Source organism: Chanodichthys erythropterus, chromosome 24 (genome assembly GCF_024489055.1).
Source record: "Chanodichthys erythropterus isolate Z2021 chromosome 24, ASM2448905v1, whole genome shotgun sequence".
Lineage (NCBI taxonomy): Eukaryota > Metazoa > Chordata > Actinopteri > Cypriniformes > Xenocyprididae > Chanodichthys > Chanodichthys erythropterus.
Window position 1 is genome coordinate 18344729 of NC_090244.1, and position 20435 is coordinate 18365163.

Genomic DNA, 20435 nt, shown 5'->3' on the forward strand with positions numbered 1-20435 from the left:
ATTACACGGTTTTAAACTGGATTTCAAACCCAGTCCATTTGACACTGGCTTGCTTCGTCAAATGCATCCTTTAAAAGTGCGGAAGAAATTTTACATGCAAAAAGGTCCACTGTCAATAGTGTAGCGATATATGAAGCACAGCTCACAAAGAAGTCATTTTCAAGAAATTTTCTGTTGGTCATCGTGCAAAATTCATTTGACCAACTGCAAAATCAGGGTGGGGAGAATGTTCACAAATGTGGATTTAAATATTCGCAATTTCCCACGAAAATCTGCAGAATAACAGTGAATGTGACCACACCTTGAGACAATAATCTGCGCAATAAAAGTATAAAAATGACGTATAACATCAACAAATTTCATACAGAATAAATGAAGTTGGCTATATCAGTAATGCACCGTTTAAATGCAAAAATAATTTGAAGGCGTTTAATAAAGGAAAGCAAAAATGTGGCACATATTAAGACAGACAGGGCTCGAGGAAAAGTGGCGTGTGACGTTAAACATCTCTAATATGTATTTTAACATTGTACAAGTAAACTTTACATACAAACTTGTAATACATCCAGTAAAATCTTCCCTATCCCATTATGTACATTAATACATTTATACTCGACTTTAAAACATGAGCGATCTATATTTGCCACAACTGCACTTGTTGCATCATGTTTACAGACGTGGTGACAAATAATAATTGCATCTCTATGAAGTCAAACAAACCACATACAGACCTCAATGACCCTTTCTAAAAACACTTCAGCCTGTGTGCATTTGGAAAAGGCACACGCGCTGCTGGTTCACCTCAAAACCAGCGTGCGGCTGGGATGCTTGTATTGTGGTCGGTCGGAGGAGCAGCAAGGAATTTCAGGAGGTGCTACTTCTCTTCCTGGTTCGAGGTTTCCTCAGCATCACCTCCTCCTCTTGATCGCTCTCACACTCTCTTTCGAACATGGCCACTGTGCGCCCTACGTAGCCCATCTTGGGTTTGTCCTGTAAACCCCGACAAAGATATTGAGATGCATTCGTAAAATGGTATTCGACAGATACCAACGTGATCTTGAGATCTTAGAGGGTCGCTCTTGTGATTTAACAGGTCATATTATTACCTGGAGAATGCTGGACCAACCAGACAATTAACTTTATTGGGTTTAACAAAGTATAATTGAGCAGGGCTCATGCAGTACCTGTGGTTTGGGGTGACCTTTCTTCATCATGCGTGTCAAGTGATTGCAGAGGGCCACGATTCTGAAAGAAAGCTATTGGAGAGCAGGGAGAAAATTTAATTAAATTTTATTTTAGACTAAACACTACCATTCAAAAGTTTGGGGTCAGTAATTTTTTTTTTTTTTTTTTTTTTTTAAAGAAACAGATACTTTTTTGATCAGAAGTGGCAGTAAAGACATTTATGATGTTACAAAAGATTTTTAATCCAAATAAATGCTGTTCTTTTAAACTTTCAATTTAAAGAATCCTGGAAAACGGTTCTCACAAAGATTTTGAGCAGCAACTGTTTTTAACACTGATAATAATAAGAAATGTTTCTTGAGCAAATCACCATATGTGACACATGCTGGCAAAATTAGTTATTGAGTATTCTTAAATAAATTTCAAAATGATTTATGATTTATTGGAATCAGACAAAAAATGACTGGGCTACACCTGTTTGAAGTCAATAGATTCAGCAACCCTCAGTTTTCTGATCATCATCTAGCAATACCTTAAAATCCCTGGAAATACCACCAAATTTGGCACAAACCAAGTCAAAACCCATATCTATAGGAAAAATATCTATATTCAACTTTTTCCCCATGATTCCCCAATTGTTTGATTAACAGACAGCCTATATATACTGTATCACACGGATCTAATATAATGTTACACATTAGATGTTTTTCCCCAACAGTTAACCAAACATTTACTTAAGACATAACATATAATGTTTGCGTGAATACTCGCCAAGACTGTACTGTTATTCTGTAATTCTGTGTATATCGGGATTGCGCACTGTCTGAGGCTTTGGATGTGTCAGTCAGCGCGAGTAAGATCATTTTGTTTACATCAGCATTGGTTCAGACTCGAGAATTCGCTATGGATATTCACAAAGTTGGAATGCTACACTTTACAACAATACCAAACTTGTGCTGAGGGGAAGCGCCAATCGTCCAGAAGCGAACAGTGAAAAACAGAATTTTTCATGGTGAAAAGAAAGGTATTCCTGTCAGAAAAAGTACAAATAAAGATACTTTTAGATGTTTAATTGCTATTTGGAGCATCGCTAGACGAGGGCTTAATGAACAAATTTTTGTAAAAACCTCAATTTCGACCAAAATTGACATTTTCATTTGTTTTGCCTGTTGCTCGAAATTAGCCCGTGCATATTCCGACTCATTTTACCAGCATGGGTCACATATTAGAATGATTTCTGAAGGATCATGTGACACTGAAGACTGGAGTAATGCTGAAAATTCAGCTTTACCATTACTGGAATAAATTACATTTGAAACATATTTTAAATTGCAATTATATTTCACAATATTACTGTTTGTACTGTGTTTTTTGATCAAATAAAAAAGAGACTTTTTTCAAAAACATTAAAAAAAAGCCTACAGACCTTCAAATAGTTTTCAATTGCTGATAATGCACAGTATTTCAACCCCGTCATAGTAAGTTTGAAATGCATATGCTTATAATTTTAACAAATAACTAAGTAAATTCTAGTAGTATCACAGCTTCCATGTGCCTTACAAATAAAATCACACATTAAGTTGTACACAAAGTAAACCCACAAATAACAAGCAACATTTCTCTCAACCCTGTTACATTCATACTTTACAAGGTTAAAGATCAATGTCTAAAAACAACCGTAGTTTGAAAATTATATTGAATCAGGCCACATTTACAGACAGTATTATTGTTCTTTTTTGTCAAAAATAATATTTCTGTCATGACAGTGTTTGGCATGGTAATGGATATGACAATGTTGATACTGTATGTTTGGTCTTGGTGGAATAGATCTGCTACGCTGCTGCTGTTATTGCTGTTGCAGAGCAAATACGGGACTTGCTACTGCCGATACATACACAACACACTGATATGAGCAAGTAAGACATGCTGCTGCTGACCTATCAGCCTGTGCCATTTAGAGTTTCATGACAAAACTTTGTATTTTTATACTTTTACACCTAAAACAGGCCACTCCCCCAATCCCTATTTTAAGCACTGTTTCCACCTGGTATTAAGATTTTGGTTGATCAGAATACAAGTGGATGAGGAAGACACATAGCCGTTTACACCTGGTATTTTAATCTGTCCCTTCTGTCCACTTTCAACCACGTCTGTCCTGATTTCTTCAAGGGGAGGGTCTACGGGTTTTTTTATAAATCTTTCAATCTAATGGACAAAATAAGCTCACACGTTTTACACATGAACACGCCCATGACAATGGAAAAACATATGGAGTGCAGCCACATTCGTTTCTGCTCTGACAGCCGCAAGACCTACCGAATGCTGTAAATGTGTGTGTTAGAAATCAGGAATGGTGAGAGAACATTGTGATTGGTAAATTTTTCATCTTCAAACCAATCCTGGTTCTTCAGCCGACAAAGTTTAAATCCCTGGCTAGCGTGCTTCCCATAATGTTTTTTGTGGTTGTTTGAACACATTCGACCACATTAGCGTTTACACTACGAAAGCAATCCGGTCGAATGTGTTTTCGACTACCTCTGGAACTGGTGAAAAGTGGATAAGCTTAAAACGTTTTACATCCCGTTTACACCTGTATTTAGCGTCGTCCACTTGTGATCTGATGGACCAGGATACATAATACCAGGTCGAAACAGGGCCTTACTTTAAGGGTAGATGTCCCAACAGGATTGAACAGTGCAGAGATACATTTTAAAAGTATTGGTAAAAATGTAGGTTGGGGCAGCACCATTTCAAGATCTAAAGCGATGTAAAACTCCTACCTGCCACCTCCTCCGGGCGTATTGTCTCCTGAAGTTCTCAATGTTCACCACAGATTGTCGTCTCACCAGGGCTTGTCGGGGGTTTATGGGCTAAAGGACAAACACAATCACATTGTCGTTACCATTCAATATACTGCAAGTCTTCAGATTTCCCCATTTTATCAAATATCAGATGAAAAATGTTAAGTCTGACTGCCTCTCCTCAACAAGCTAACAGTGCTGTGTTCACACCAAACGCGAATAGAGCGTCTGGCGCGAATGATTTCAATGTTAAGTCAATGTACAGACGCGTTTACGCGCGTCTGGAGGTCTCGCGGCGCGAATGAGACGTTTAGCGCGGCGCGTTTGACGCGAATTCGCGTCTGACGCCCAAGTTGAAAAATTTGAACTTTGGCGTAAATTCGCGCCGCCTTAACCAACCAGGAGCCTGCTTGCTGCTGTGGCGGCAGGCCCGCCCGGAGTCACTCATTCAAAATGGAGGAACGACTGATATTATCAGTGAGCAGTTACCCAGAGATTTATGACACAAGTTCATACTTCAGACAGGAATAAAAAGGACCTCGCTTGGAAGAGTGTCGGTGCAGATTGGGCTACCTGGTAAAGGTGCGGTCACACTGCACTTTTCGTTCCATTGACTTCCATTCAAACGCATGCGAATGCGTCAGACTGGAAACGCAAGCTTGTGCGAAAAATTTTGCATTTCGCTGCGTTCCAAAGTTCAAGTTTGGTGAACTCTGACCTGCGAATTCGCATCACGTGAAGACGTGCGACCAATAGAAGATCGATTCGTCATGGCATGACCTCTTGGCTGAATTAAAAGAATTATATTTTTGCAGTAAAGTCAAGTTGGTTCTATATTTTTACATTTTAAATGTATTACTTTAAGTTATGTGTTGAATTCATGTTTATAAAAAAGACGCTGTAGACCGTGACGTCATATCACGACCGTTAAAGCATCCGAAAAAATTTCGCACGTTCAAAGTCTAGTGTGACCGCGGCTTAAGTTGTAAGTACACATTTCACTTTTGAGTCAAGTATACACGTTTATCGACCCGCGGCCTTCCCGCGACGCTGACCCCTACGCCGCTGTTCTGCTCCAGAGTAAATACAAAGCGGTAGCTCTCTCGATGAACGCACGATCAACATCAGCCATCTTGCAAACAGACAACCGCCTGCACTTGCCCCTCCCACAAGAAGCGGATTTCGCCTCGGACGTGCGTCAATTTCGCTTCAAACGCTTGTTTTTTACGCGCGTCAATTTCGCTTCAAACGCTTGTTTTTTACGCGCGTCTATTTCGCTCTAGACGCGCGAATGCATTCAAACTGTTAAAGCGGCAAACTAGACGCGGTAGACGCGAATTTGACGCTCTATTCGCGTTTGGTGTGAACGCAGCAGGGTCAAATCGGTAGCCCGTATAAGCAATAGTAAAAGTGATGCCTTAGCAAATAGCACATGACTGCACAATTTCCAAGAAAAACACAGCCCTGAGGGACTGAATACACTTCATCTCCATGACCAGCTGCAGGACTAATGATCAGTGTGAGGTATATAATCATCATTCCAGTGCTTTATTCAGTGTAGAAAGAAATGACATCTCTGTTTACATCATGACATGCTGAAGAAAACGTCCAAGTGCTGTCGTTCACAAATCAATGCACATCACATATCACAAATATGACTTTTGAATGAAATTAAAGTATAAAGTAACAGGAATATACATTAAATTACATGTGCAAGAAAAAAAAGTCAGTTTAAATGTAAAATTAAAACTGGCAACGAGCATGTAATGTTTCTAAAAGTACTTCAAATAGGTGCATTAAAAATAAATTAGAGAACTTAAAACTAAGAGAGAAAAAAACAAAGCAAGTTCAAATTTATGGCTCTTGTAAACAAAAGAAAGAAAAACAACCCATGCATAAAGATGACAAAAGGAATGAAATCAGAAAGGCTGGCATCATCTCAACTGTTCAATCTTGCCGTTAAAAAAAAGGAAAGAAATGTTTTATGGATGTTTGGTCAGTATTTGACCATAAATAACAACCAACTTAAATAATACTGACAAGAACAACCATATTGGTGAATATGTTCAATTCAAAGTATGCTCTTGAATCCAGTAGGGTACCAACATGTGCATAACTTAAATATTTTATAGTCTCAAGTATATACAAAACAAGCAAGTTACAAATAAACAGCAACATTTTATGCAAAACTGACTTTAAAAGAAGGTACTACAGTAATACCTTTTTTGAGGTACTACAGTAAAATTAATTAAAAAAGTGTCTCAGTTTAAAGTTTCATTGAGATAATGATCTTTAATTGTTAGTTTAAGTCTTGTGATATAAGCGTTATTAGCCTGGCTCATGAATATTAATAAGGTGACAATGTGGGTACTTGTACTTGCATATTCATCCATTTCACTGCCAAACCCTACTTTGCTTGGTCTTGAAGTACTTGTTTTTTGTGGCTATTTTTAATTTATTTTTTCTTTTCGCAAAAATGAACACTTAAAATATTATTATATTCCAAAAAGTACAGGACGAGGTCAAGAATTTCATCAAGTGGATGAGATATTCCATCCAGAGTTATAAAAAGTTGCTACACCCTGGGCTGTAGATGTTTTAAACCTTATCAGCCTAGCTCATGAATATTAATTAGGTCATAAAAGTCTTTAGGACTTCAAAAATTAATAAAAATTTAATTGTCATTTCAAACCTGTATGACTTTCTTTCTTCTGTGCAATACATAAAAAGGTATTTTGAAGAATGTTGGTAACCAAACATTTTTTGTTGGTAACCAAAAACCTGAGACATTTCTCAAAATATCTTCTTTTGTGCTCCACCCAATTCATACAAGTTTGGAATGACATGAGGGTAAGTAAATCATGACAAAATTACATCTTTAAATCTTTAAAATATTACTATTGTCCAAAATGTGGGGTGACAAACTTATACATTTCTTTCACAGTGGTTGCGACTCTACGCCACTGATTACACATCCTGGAACGCTCCTAATCCCAGTGTATTACCACTGCAGTCTAATCTCCATTAGCTAGACTCAGAGATGTCGGGTTGTGCTCGAGGACATAGTTCGCTCCCACAGGCCCTGCTCAACAGCTCCTTCAGGGCCTCGTTCACCTCATTGTTCAGTGCTGAGATGGAACCCAAGCCCCTGTTCCCACCCTCTCCGTTTAGTGATCCCATAACCTCCTGCAGCCAGCGGAGTTCTGCGTTCAGCTCCTGTCTGAGGGAGTTCAGGTGGGCTTCTCTAGTCAGGTAGCGTCTGTCAATGCTGGCTAAGTTGGCGTCGGTTGTCCTCAAGTCCTCCTGGAGGCCTTTCCTCAAACCCTCCGCTTTGCGTAACTCATAGCGCACCTGCGAGATTTCCTGTCGGATGCTCTCGCTTTCCTCTTTATACCAAGTTTCCTTCTCACTGTAGATGGAAAGAAGAGCCTCGATGTCGTCCTGAAGGGATTCACGCTTCTGAGCCACATTTTTGAGACCCATTTCCACCAACGAGATGTCCTCCAGAACTTTGGCGAAACGCTCAAAGTTGACATAGGTGTTGTTGGGGGGCATGCTGGAGTGGGATTGAATGGTGTACTCTTTCAGGCGTTTGGTCTTCAGTTGCTGTGATTCCACTTTCGCTTGCGCCTCTAGGGTGGCACTGCTGTCCTCTGGCTGTTCGTGGGTCTTCGCATAGAGAAATTAGGAGGAAGAATGATTAAGAAGCTAGTTTGCTTTTTCACCAGGGAGTCAAAGCACTCAACTCACGCAAGGGCAAACAGCGGACCCAGGCAGGAAGATGTGGAGTTAATGCTGGTCTCGGATCAAAGGGACGGTGGTGTTAGGATGAGGAGAACAGCATGGTAAACATTGGATTGAGTCGTCTCTACAGTCCATTCATCGATTAGAAGAATTCATCGACATGCGATTGCTTCCATAATGAAGACATGCATACGTGCATCTAGTAGTTGGCCATCAAGGTAATACGAGGATACCTTGATAGTTTACCCAAAAATGAAAATTCAGGCATCATTTACTCAGCCTCATATCGTTCCAGATATTTTTAAGGATTTTTAAACTGCTTTTGCTTGTGCAAGAAGTCCAAAACAACATTGGACCCCACTGACTTTTATTGTATAGTCAAAACAAAGGTTCAAAATATCTTCTTTTGAGTTGAAATACTAAAGAAAATAAGTCAAACAGTTTTGGAAAGACATGAGGTTGAGTAGATGATGACAGAATGTTCATTTGTGGTTGAACTTTCACTTTAATTGCACAATTCCTATAGAGTGCGTCATATGTCATAAAGCATGTTTACAGTAAGTTTGCCTGTCGTATGTTTCGTTGTTAATGATGTGCGTACAACCCAGGTCAGTTCACTCTGAACAGCAGAGCAAAGTTCAACACTCATATATGTTATAATGCCAGTAAGAAGCACTGATTTTAAATAAGCTGAACAAGCATAGATAAACATGCTTTCGACTGTGCATGTTTCAGGCATAATCCAAGAGTAAGTTACCTTAATCCAGGGGTGGTTGAGTGCGTCTTGTATCTTAAGCCTCTTTCTGCAAAGAAAACAAAGACAAAATTGAAGGTAAATGCAAGAAAAGAAAAAAAGAAAAGAAACTTTGAAAAATATGAGGTATACTAGATCCGTGGGATGCTACATTAGAACATAATATAGGATACTGGTAATACTGGTTTGAGTATGGAAGCTTGTTTCCGACATTAAATAAAAAAATAAAAAGTAATTGGGACATTTTATCTCATAATTCTGACTTTTTTCTAGCAATTTTATCGCAGAATTGCGAGATATAAACTCACAATTGTGAGTTATAGTCAGAATTGTGTGATATAAATTCAGAATTTTGTTATAAAGTCATAACCACAAATCTGACTTTTTTTCTCGCAATTGCGAGATTTTATCCTGCAATTCTGACTTTATATCTCACAATTTTTCCTTTTTTCTCAGAATTGCGATATAAACTAGTTGCGAGTTATAAATTCAGAATTGTGAGAAAAAAACGTCAGTCTTTTTTCCCTCACATTTGGACATTATAACTCGCAATTCTGACTTTATAACTCGCAATTCTGACTTTATAACTCGCAATTCTGACTTTATATCACACAATTCTGAGTTTATAACTCGCAATTCTGACTTTACTTCATGCAATACTGAGTTTATAACTCATAATTCTGACTTTATTTCATGCAATTCTGACTTTATATCTCACAATTCTGACTTTATTTCACCCAATTCTGAGTTTATAACTCGCAATTCTGACTTTATTTCACGCAATACTGAGTTTATAACTCGTAATTCTGACTTTATATCACGTAATTCTGAGTTTATAACTCGCAATTCTGACTTTATTTCACGCAATACTGAGTTTATAACTCGTAATTCTGACTTTATATCACGTAATTCTGACTTCATAACTCGCAATTCTGACTTTATTTCATGCAATACTGAGTTTATAACTCGTAATTCTGACTTTATATCACGTAATTCTGACTTCATAACTCGCAATTCTGACTTTATAACTCGCAATTCTGACTTTATATCATCTAATTCTGAGTTTATAACTCGCAATTCTGACTTTATTTCACGCAGTACTGAGTTTATAACTCACAATTCTGACTATAACTCGGAATTCTGACTTTACAACTTGCAGTTGTGAGTTTATATCTCGCAATTCTAAGAAAAAAAGTCAGAATTGTGAGATAAAGTCGCAATTACCTTTTTTATTTCCTTTTTCATACGAGGCATCATTTTACAAATTAACGTTAATATTAAAGTCAAAAGCTCACCCGTCTAACAGTATAAATTATTTTTAAATGCTAATAATGACAAATTCCATTAAACTGTAAAAATTAGCATGTTTATGCATGTTATATAGAATATTTTGAGTTTTTTGTACTTGTGACTAGTAAAAACACTTGTATAAATATATTCAAAAAGAAATTTAACTACAAAAATATTAGATTTAATTATAATTAAAAATGTAATTGACAGGCCTTCTAAACAAATAAATAAAAAATAAAATAAAAAAATCTACAAAAAAAGACCCAAAGTCACACTGAAGCCTTTATGGTCGAAACCTGATTTGACCTCTCACCTTGTATCTTTCACCAGCAGCTGTTTGATGAAGCTTTTGGCCAGTTCACTGGTGCTGCCGAAGAACTCCTCATCAAATTCAAAGTTAACTGCTGATATGTTTGCAAGAGTTTCCTGCTTGGAGTCACCCAGGAACGGTGAAGCCCCGCTCAATCTAAAAAACAAGGACAAATGCTTGACCTGTGTACAAGCACATTGGAAATTCTTGCTAATTAATATTCCTGTAACTGATCTGACAGTGGAATCCAAACACGTGCAGGAGTTTATGCATCAGACAGCTGTTAAGAGCCATAATTATGTTTAAAATGGTGATGGGTGGAACATTTTGGGTGCGACTGTGACTGTCTGATGGCCCAAGGCTCAACCTGTCATTCATTATTCACTTTTCTGGTATATCGTTGTTATGTTTACTTTTATCATTCTCAATGAACATAATTGTGAACTGCTAATATCATATTTATTTAATTTATCTGATTGTTGTTTATTTTTCTGCTTTTGTCAGTAAGATTTTTTCTAAAGAAATTATACACTACATTGATCAAAAGTGATGAATATTTTTATATTGCTACAACATTTGAATCGTGTATTAATCTATCCCCATTCCATTTTGCTATTTTTATTATTGGATATTGTTTGTTCTACTATATTACCGATATTTGACATGAATTATATTACTAATATAGAAGAAAATCATTTAAATACTATAAAATTATTGTCAGATTTATTAATCAAAACAAAAACACCCTAGTATAAACTGAGTTTGGGTGCGATCAGATATTCATCTCAATAATAAAAAAGCATCCTAATCATGTTCCTGTTGGCAATAGGTGTAACATTATAATGGGTGTTATTGTTTGATATGTGAGAACCACTCATTCATTATTCACCGGCGCGGTTCATCAATACATTTGTTCAGCATGTGACCAGTTAATTCCATGTGTATGGAACTCAATGGAATGTTTATGAATGTTTGGATGTTTAGTCAGAGAAGAAGGAATCAACATTCCTCCATTCACACTCACAGGATGTATGTGATGACTCCGATGCTCCTGGAGGAAACAGAGGGGCGGAAGAGAGCACATGGTTAAGCCATTGCCGAGCTTTGACGCTTACTTTATGTAAAGTACAAAGCGTGATGTGCTTAAAAGTTCTCACCACATGTCGGCCTCTAATCCCAGCTGCTCATAGTTGACTATCTCTGGAGCTGAAAATAAACCAGGTTAGAGGCATCAGCTACATTTGATTCAAAACAACAATGTAGGATGTCCAAAGATGGTAGAGAATTTCAGCAGCGTCTGATCCATCAGCGTCGTTTGGTAATATGAATCACTCACTTAGCATTTTACATCATGAACTTTTGAACTTACCAACAAATTCTGGAGTCCCAAAAATGTTTTTGAACTCTACTCCATCTTTGATCCTATGTGCCAAACCGAAGTCGATAAGCTTGATCCGCGGCAGTTGGATGTTGTTATCCAGGAGCATGATGTTCTCAGGCTGGAAAACAATTAAATTACCCATTAAATCCATAAACAGTCATCAGTCAAGAAATTAAGTACTTGACAGCTGTTTCCATTGACATTATGGGTGTCACTGTCTGACCGTCCAAGACTGAACCTGTCATTCATTATTCACAGTTCTAGTTTATCCCTATATTCCTTGACCTTTATTATTTTAAATGACTGTATGAGCGTGTGAGAAGTGAATTCCATAATTATTTATTCAATTATTTATTCAATTATCATATTTATGCATTTACCTGCTTAATAATAATTTAATTTATCTCAATTCTACAATCAAGTGGGAAACACTTGATTCAGTGTGAAACTGAAATGTGTGAGTTCACAGAGCACATTGTAGCCTGATAGCTAATATTAAAGATGAGTCTTGCTAACCTTGCGTAGACTGACAGAAAATACAAGCTTTTTTAGTGCACCATGTATCATTCATGACAATGAAAACAAGCTTTCCATTTTCAAGTCCATCTCAGTAAAAGGTATGGCTGTTATGTGTGTGTACGGCTAATCAGCATTAACCTCCACCTCAGCAGTTTGCATGCTGATGAAGTGGCTGAAGGTTTCATGTAATTCTGAGGGACGCTGCGTGGGACTCAACACCTGTTATGTTCCCATATTAATGCCTCTACGCACCCAAGAGGTGAAAAGAGGCATTTGGCTGACTTCAAGTGCGGAGGAGGACGTACACTATGTTCCCTTAGGAATTGTGCCACTTTTTAGGATGTACAAGTACGGACATGTACCTCCTTGTCAATGTAAATAGTCAATTAGTATCGGTCTACTTCCTAATATCTGAATTTAGCTGTTAGCTAAATTAACCTTTTCTATGAACAATTCTTCTGTGAGCATGACACAAGACTTTGTTTACATAGCAGTTAGCATTTGTTGTTTTGAGCAAGAACAGAAGTTATGCTAAGCTAATATCATTTTGATTGGATTCTTTGGGAGTTATGCTAAGCTAAGCTAATATACAGAGACCTAATTAGTATCTGTCTACTTCCTAAATATCTCAATTTAGCTGTTAGCTAAATTAACCTTTTTTATGAACAATTCTTCCTTGAGCAGGGCACAAGACTTTGTTTACATAGCAGTTAGCATGTGTTTTTTTGAGCAAGAACAGAAGTTATGCTAAGCTAATATCATTTTGATTGGGTTCTTTGGGGGTTATGCTAAGCTAAGCCAATATACAGTGACCTGATAAGTATCTGTCTACTTCCTAAACATCTGAATTTAGCTGTTAGCTAAATTAACCTTTTTTATGAATAATTCTTCTGTGAGCATGACACAAGACTTTGTTTACATAGCAGTTAGCATGTGTTGTTTTGAGCAAGAACAGTAGGGTGACCAGACGTCCCAGTTTTCCGGGGACAGTCCCGGTTTTTGGTGCTCCGTCCCCGACTGGAGCTGTCCCCGGAAATGTCCCCGTTTTATATCTCGTTCATAATAATCCGCGAATACATTGCAAAAAAGTCTGGCCAGCATACAGCATAGAGGTTTCTTAATAGTGTTGTTAATATATATATTTTTTTCTAAACATATCTCTATTAAAATATGTTAAACAGTTCAATCCCGCTTTTCTACAGTATCCATATACACCGGCAGCGCGTTCACACCATAGGTTCGTGCAGCTGAACACAGACACGCCTCCTGTCACTCACTCAGAGCAGCGACAGGCCTTCAGACTCTCGTTCGGTCTGGTTGAAGGGTTTTTGTTATGATATAACACCTGATATGACAACTTTAGCACATTTATCAGCTATACATTCATTCAGTGTCTCCCATTAATGACCCTGTGCGCTGCCACCATTTCATAATGAACCGAAAATTTTAAACATAAATCGTCTCTACGTTGTATTTTTCCAACGAACTTTGTGCCTTTATAAAACAGCAAAATACAGTGATTAAGTATATATATACAGTCTGTGTTGCGTGTATTAAAGAGAAGTGTGCACTTTGCTCACGCGATCAGCTGGCGATTTGGTGATCAAAATTAAAGCTCAAGAATTTATCTTAGAAATCGGCTACAAACTAGTATTTTAATTTATAGGTTGTGTAATGTAGCCTAACCAAAAAAATAATTAATAAATAAATAAATAAATAAATATATATATATATATAGCCTCATGAATAATTATATAGCTAAGCCTAAAACATTATTATATTATTATTTTATTGTAATAATTGTTTGGCATCCTACAACACCTAAAACGATATAGACTTTATATCACAACTAAAAAGAAGAACTAAAAACCCTCTTTAATGTCCAGGTACAAGTTAATGCTGTTTTCTTTTTGTTCAATGTGCACACAGTACATGGGTTGAAACTCTTAATTTTGAGCTTCCAAAGTGCACCAGATTGATGCATTTAACCTTAAAATGTACAAAATTTACTTACAGGGGGGCAATTTAGCCTACATTTTGTCAACTTTATTCAAGAATACTACATCAGAGCTCCTTTCGTATCAGTAAAGCTGTTAACAAAAAATGAAAATATCATTGGACAAAAGTTGTAATTTCGTACAGTATAAACAGCTTGTGAAAAATATTCAATTCAATAATAAATGTTGCAATTATTATTTGTTATTTATCTCATATTTTGTAATGTGATTTTTCAAAATAGTGTAATAGTTTAAAAGTTTTTTGTAGTTAGGCCTACTGGCTAGTTATTTTGGTGAAATGTATTAAAACCAGACCAAAAATTAATAAAATTAAATTAGACCTATTAATAAAATTAAATAATAATAAGTATTAATGTAAAATGTGAAACCCACAACAATAAAAAAATAAAAAATGTACTGTCCCCGTTTTTTAATTAATAGATAATAACAAATGAGATTTTGGTGGTATTTTGACCACTCACATAGGAAATGTCCCCGGTGCCATTTCAGAAATCTGGTCACCTTAAAGAACAGAAGTTATGCTAAGCTAATATCATTTTGACTGGATTCTTTGAGAGTTATGCTAAGTTAAGCTGATATACAGTGATCTAATTAGTATCTGTCTACTTCCTAAATATCTACATTTAGCTGTTAGCTAAATTAACACGTTTCAAGGCCAATTCTTTTGTGAGCATGGCATGTTTTGTCAGCGGTTAGCATATGTTTATTGGTGTAAGCAAGAGAGTTATGCAAAGCTCATATATTTGAGTGAACGTTTTTGGGAGTAAAGAACTGTTCATACCAAGATGAATATTCAGTAACAGATTTAGTGTGATAAACATTGTAATTTGAATGAATGCTGATAATGCATCTGTTCAGATCAGCTAATGTTATAGATTTTTTATTTTTTATTTTTTTTACAGATATGTTTTAATGTCTAATTTTCTATAATAAAAAAGTCACTACTGTTACAATAAAACTACGACTTGGTGTCACTCAATAAACTATTTCACTACGTAAGAGTGAATAGCAGAGGAAGAATCCAGACCTGGCAGTTTTATTTGGTGTGAGCATGGCATGGTGTGTTTGTCAAAATAGCAGTAAGCATGTTGTTTTGAGAAAGAAAAGAAGTTCTGCTAAGCTAATATCTTTTCCACTGAGAGACTTTGGGAGTTATGCTAAGCTGAGGTAAGCTAATATCCAGTGACCTAAATAGTTACTGCCTACCTCTTAAATCTTTGAATTTAGCTTTTAGCTAAAATAGCTATTTTTATGAACAATTCATTTTATGAACACTACACTTTTTGTTTAGCAGTTAGCATGTTTTGTTTTAAACAAGTAACTGAGTTATGCTAAGCTAATTGTTTGATAAACACCATAGCGAATACAAAATCTGAACGGCTGTTTGAAAGCCTACAAATACTGTTTGACTTCCCTGTCAGAAGCGTAAAGTTACGTAGCACTTTGTGTAAACAGGATATTTCTGCAAAGGGAATCTGAATTTTCATTCAGTCCATCTGCTGGTTTTTGCGCATTGGTCTGAACAGGCCAAGCGATATCCTGTGATCTACTGTAATTAGTCACTGGCTACTTCCTAAATCTCTCAATTTTGCTGCTAGCTAAATTAGCTATTTTTATTGCAATTCTTTTGCAAGCATTGTTCGGAATGGCATGTTTTGTTTACAAAGCAGTTAGCATGTGTTGACTGGAGCAAGAGAGGAAGTTAGCCAAAGTAATATCTTTTAAGTGTCTCTGGCTGCCCTTGTAGCTCAAGACTGGCGACTGTGGAGACGCAGCTCTTAGGAAAACAGGATGGAGATTATTGCAGAGAACAGCGTGGGTGACATGTCTCATCATGTGCTGCTGATAACCTTGCTGTGTCAGAATGTCTGGATCCGGGCCAGGCTGGACGAGGAACACATGTGAATGGGGTACAAACACACGTACGCTCTCAGCCCATGATGGGACGGTGTTTGTCACAGTGATTAGTTAGAGCTGTCATTAGCAGAGGAAGTTGTTTATAAGCTGAAAAGACTGAAAGGAAGGAATTTCCAGACGGTTGACAGAAATGGGGTCATGTATGCATTCCCAAGAAACAGTACAATAGCAGGTCTTAGAAAAGTGAATAGCTATTTTGTCATGCAAAGTTTCAGGTGTTGCCATGCAACAGACCCGATTGTTCTTCGGTAAAGGCCAATTCACCTCTGCTTGAGGAAGAGCTATACTGTTGCCATGGCAACCGTTGTAGCTGTTTCTCGCCTCCACAACCAAGCCATTTATAGGAAACTATACGACTGACTTGAGATCTGTGAGACAGCCGTGGACAAAACTTGTTTTGTACCTTCAGGTCAAAATGTGTAATTTTCTTGGAGTGCAGGTACTGAACTCCGTTGAGAATCTGTTTGATGAATTCTGTGGCTTCCTCTTCACTCAATGACTCCTTCTGAGCCAGGAAGTCGAAGAGCTCGCCTCCTGAAACACTGAAAAAAAAAAAAAAACAGTTTCAGTTGGTTAGAAGTGTTCATCTGGTCCAGTTTGTTCTATCTATCTATCTATCTATCTATCTATCTATCTATCTATCTATCTATCTATCTATCTATCTATCTATCTATCTATCATCCATCCATCCATCCATCCATCCATCCATCCATCCATCCATCTATCATCCATCCATCCATCCATCCATCCATCCATCCATCTATCTATCTATCTATCTATCTATCTATCTATCTATCTATCTATCTATCTATCTATCTATCTATCTATCTATCTAACTATCTATCTATCTATCCATCCATCCATCCATCATCTATCCATCTATCTATCTATCTATCTATCATCCATCCATCCATCCATCCATCCATCCATCCATCCATCCATCCATCTATCTATCTATCTATCTATCTATCTATCTATCTATCTATCTATCTATCTATCTATCTATCTATCTATCTATATCCATCCATCCATCCATCTATCTATCTATCTATCTATCTATCTATCTATCTATCTATCTATCTATCTATCTATCTATCTATCTATCTATCTATCTATCTATCTATCTATCTATCATCCATCCATCCATCCATCCATCCATCCATCCATCCATCATCCATCCATCCATTCATCTATCCATCCATCTATCTATCTATCAGCCATCCATTTATCTATCTATCTATCTATCTATCTATCTATCTATCTATCTATCTATCTATCTATCTATCTATCTATCTATCATCCATCCATCCATCCATCCATCCATCTATCATCCATCCATCCATCCATCCATCCATCCATCCATCCATCCATCCATCTATCTATCTATCTATCTATCTATCTATCTATCTATCTATCTATCTATCTATCTATCTATCTATCATCCATCCATCCATCCATCCATCCATCCATCCATCCATCCATCCATCCATCCATCTATCTATCTATCTATCTATCTATCTATCTATCTATCTATCTATCTATCTATCTATCTATCTATCTATCTATCTATCTATCTATCTATCATCCATTCCTGATGCATTTTTGCTATTTCTAAAATTGTACATCATTTGTACTGTATATTTAAATTTCATTATGTAAATATTTCTAATAACAATAATTTCTAATAAATAAAACCTACAATCAATGTTAAAAACCATTTATTTGTCTAAATTAAAAAAGGTCCTCCTAACTGAGTATAAACTGAGCACAGAAAGTTTAACACATACAGGGATGTTCATCTCAACTAAATGAGACTAGCAAACTTCCTCTGTGACAGTTAACCACAGCAGAGTTCGAACAGCTTAGCACAGTCCTTTTTATCACCAACATCAAGCCACTTTATCATAGCTCTGCAGAAATCTCTTTCCCATACACTCACAGACATTTAATACATTAATATATCAGCTTAGCTGAACTCTACAATGTCTGAGTAGTACACCCAGAAAGATGCTTTTCACTTAAAGGATTAGTTCACTTTTAAATATAATTTTCCTGATAATTTACTCACCCCCATGTCATCCAAGATGTTCATGTCTTTCTCTCTTCAGTCGAAAAGAAATTAAGGTTTTTGATGAAAATATTCCAGGATTATTCTCCTTATAGTGGACTTCAATGGCCTCCAAACGGATGAAGGTCAAAATTACATTTTCAGTGCAGCTTCAAAGGGCTTTAAACGATACCAGACGAGGAATAAGGGTCTTGTCTAGAGAAATAATTGGTCCATGCTTTAATGATCGGTATATGCTTTATAAACACAAAATATCGCCTTGCACGTGCTTCCGCTTTCCGCATTCTTCAAAACGCTTGCGCTTTATGTCCTACGCCTTCCTTATTCTACTTACATTAACCTTAACTAAACTGGCGCCGCGTTCATTCCATAAGTAGAATAGTCTGGAGTCCATTGAAGTCCACTATAAGGAGAATAATCCTGGAGTATTTTCATCAAAAACCTTAATTTCTTTTCAACTGAAGAAAGAAAGACATGAACATCTTGGATGACATGGGGGTGAGTAAATTATCAGGAAAATTTTATTTAAAAGTGAACTAATCCTTTAAAATGCTGAACAGCTGACAGTCACAGACAGTCCATTTAACTACCGTTCTGATTGGATTCAGGCCACAATTAGTCCTAATTGAGATTCCACGCTCCCATGCACACATTTCAGGCAGGGAAAACCTGAGCCGGGCCTCCCAGCAACTCTAGAGCTCTGACATTTACTACAGCTTCCCCTACACATTCAGAGAATGACAAACACACAGGCCTCCAGACCACGAGATACAACAAATTGCAAATTGTTCCCTTTAAAATGACGTAAGGGAAAAGTCAACAATGCATACTGGAAATGTTAATATATTTGAGTATGTAAACAACAGTATGCCAGTAATGTTCATACATTTAAAAATAGGTAGCATGGTAGTTTAGTCATGGGTAATGTTAGATTAAAAAAAGAGCCAAACTGATGCACTGATGAAAATTCAATAGAAATACATACTATATAGAAGTACTGTGCCATCTTTGCACCTTTGGCATAATATTTACAACGCACAATGATTTGGATGCACCAATCCTAATGTCACATACTGTGTAGGATGGAGAAAATGCAAAATAAGATTCGAACTACATCATGCAGCCAATGTTTTTGCCCACTAATGCATCCAACCCAATGAATCAGATGTTTGTTGACTGAAATGGTACTTCAAGCAGCTGTTATAGCTCAGGACTAGATGGTAAGAGTTCTTTTGAGAAAGCTTTAAGTTGAGAACTAAGTTCAAACAGCAGTGAGTCAGATAAATTATGAGCTCTTGGATGAGGGCGGCAGGCATTAGTCAACTAAAGAGGAATGTCATTTGAGGACAGGCACTTGAAATCAAGCAGTAGCTCACATTCATTTGAAGGTACAACCCTGTTTGTTATAATTGTTTCCTATCACATTTTCACAAATGTCCTTCAAATTCATATCATTTTTTGCTGTATTTTTCATTTACATTCAGAAGTCTTAAGTACGAATGAAAAACACATCCTTCTGAATTCTAAGGGTCAGACAAAAGATGAGTTCATGTAAAACTAAGGCTGTGTCTGAAAGCTCAAGGCACATCCGAATTCAATGATTGTACCACATCCTGTCTATTGAAATACTTTCATCAAATTTTTTTTTTTTTTAACAGACAGCATGTATCCTTCACTGCCTTTGATATCCCACAATCCTTGTGCTTTCCATTCTGTAACAGTTGAGCTAAAATAAAATATAAATATGGCGTCTGAAAGTTGTGGTTGGTGGTCAGTTTGTGTGTAAATGTAGCAGAACCTGATTTCACGAAGTGCAACATGTTCCTGGATCAACATCTTTACAGCTTATGTCAAGTTTAGGCTTACAACCAGGGTATTCACCTATGATTTCCCTCTGATTTTAGGGATAAGTTATGGGTTGGGATAGGTTTAGGGATTGGGATAGGGTTAGGACAAAATTTTCAGAACGCATCTAACTCTGCAAAATCAGGCTGTGCGTTAGTTGTTCTACATCAGTGTTATTCACTGTTAATCATTTCCCTCTGATTTTAGGAATAACTTGTGGGTATGGTTAGGTTTAGGAGTAGGAATATGGTTGGGACTAAATTTTTGGACAGGAATGTTGTTCCTAGATTTACAAAATATGTTGATCCAGGAACGCATCTACCTTGGCATAATCAGGATGTGCATAAATGTATGTTTTAAGACCGTTTTTTTTATACTTTTAATGTAATTTCTAGTAAAACACTAGTATTGAGCATCATTCAACTGTTATGCTGCCTCAGAAGTCAGTCCAAAATCAGTTTTGTGTGATAATTAGACAAACGTTGCCTGCAAAGTCATAGGTAACGAGACAAGTCAGCTTCCTAATCTTTTGGGTGCAACTTGCCATAAAACTTTGAAATTGGCTTAGAAACAGGGAAAAAAATCAACGATAAAAGGGTTTAG

At 36.8% G+C, this 20435-nt stretch overlaps 1 protein-coding gene across 2 annotated transcripts in view; it reads right to left on the reverse strand.

The window, feature by feature from the left end:
- Nucleotides 1–483: 483 nt before the first annotated feature.
- Nucleotides 484–20435, reverse strand: part of dapk2b (death-associated protein kinase 2b) — a 43671-nt gene continuing 23719 nt past the window's right edge. Inside the window, exons 4-12 of one of the 2 annotated variants that reach the window (XM_067380693.1) lie at nucleotides 16323–16461; nucleotides 11454–11583; nucleotides 11242–11290; nucleotides 11109–11135; nucleotides 10088–10240; nucleotides 8488–8533; nucleotides 3966–4055; nucleotides 1185–1256; nucleotides 484–990 (exon numbers count right to left, since the gene is read on the reverse strand). In XM_067380693.1, coding sequence (XP_067236794.1) covers nucleotides 865–990; nucleotides 1185–1256; nucleotides 3966–4055; nucleotides 8488–8533; nucleotides 10088–10240; nucleotides 11109–11135; nucleotides 11242–11290; nucleotides 11454–11583; nucleotides 16323–16461 — 832 coding nt within the window. In that variant the 3' untranslated portion in view covers nucleotides 484–864. The other variant, XM_067380692.1, reaches the window with a different exon arrangement.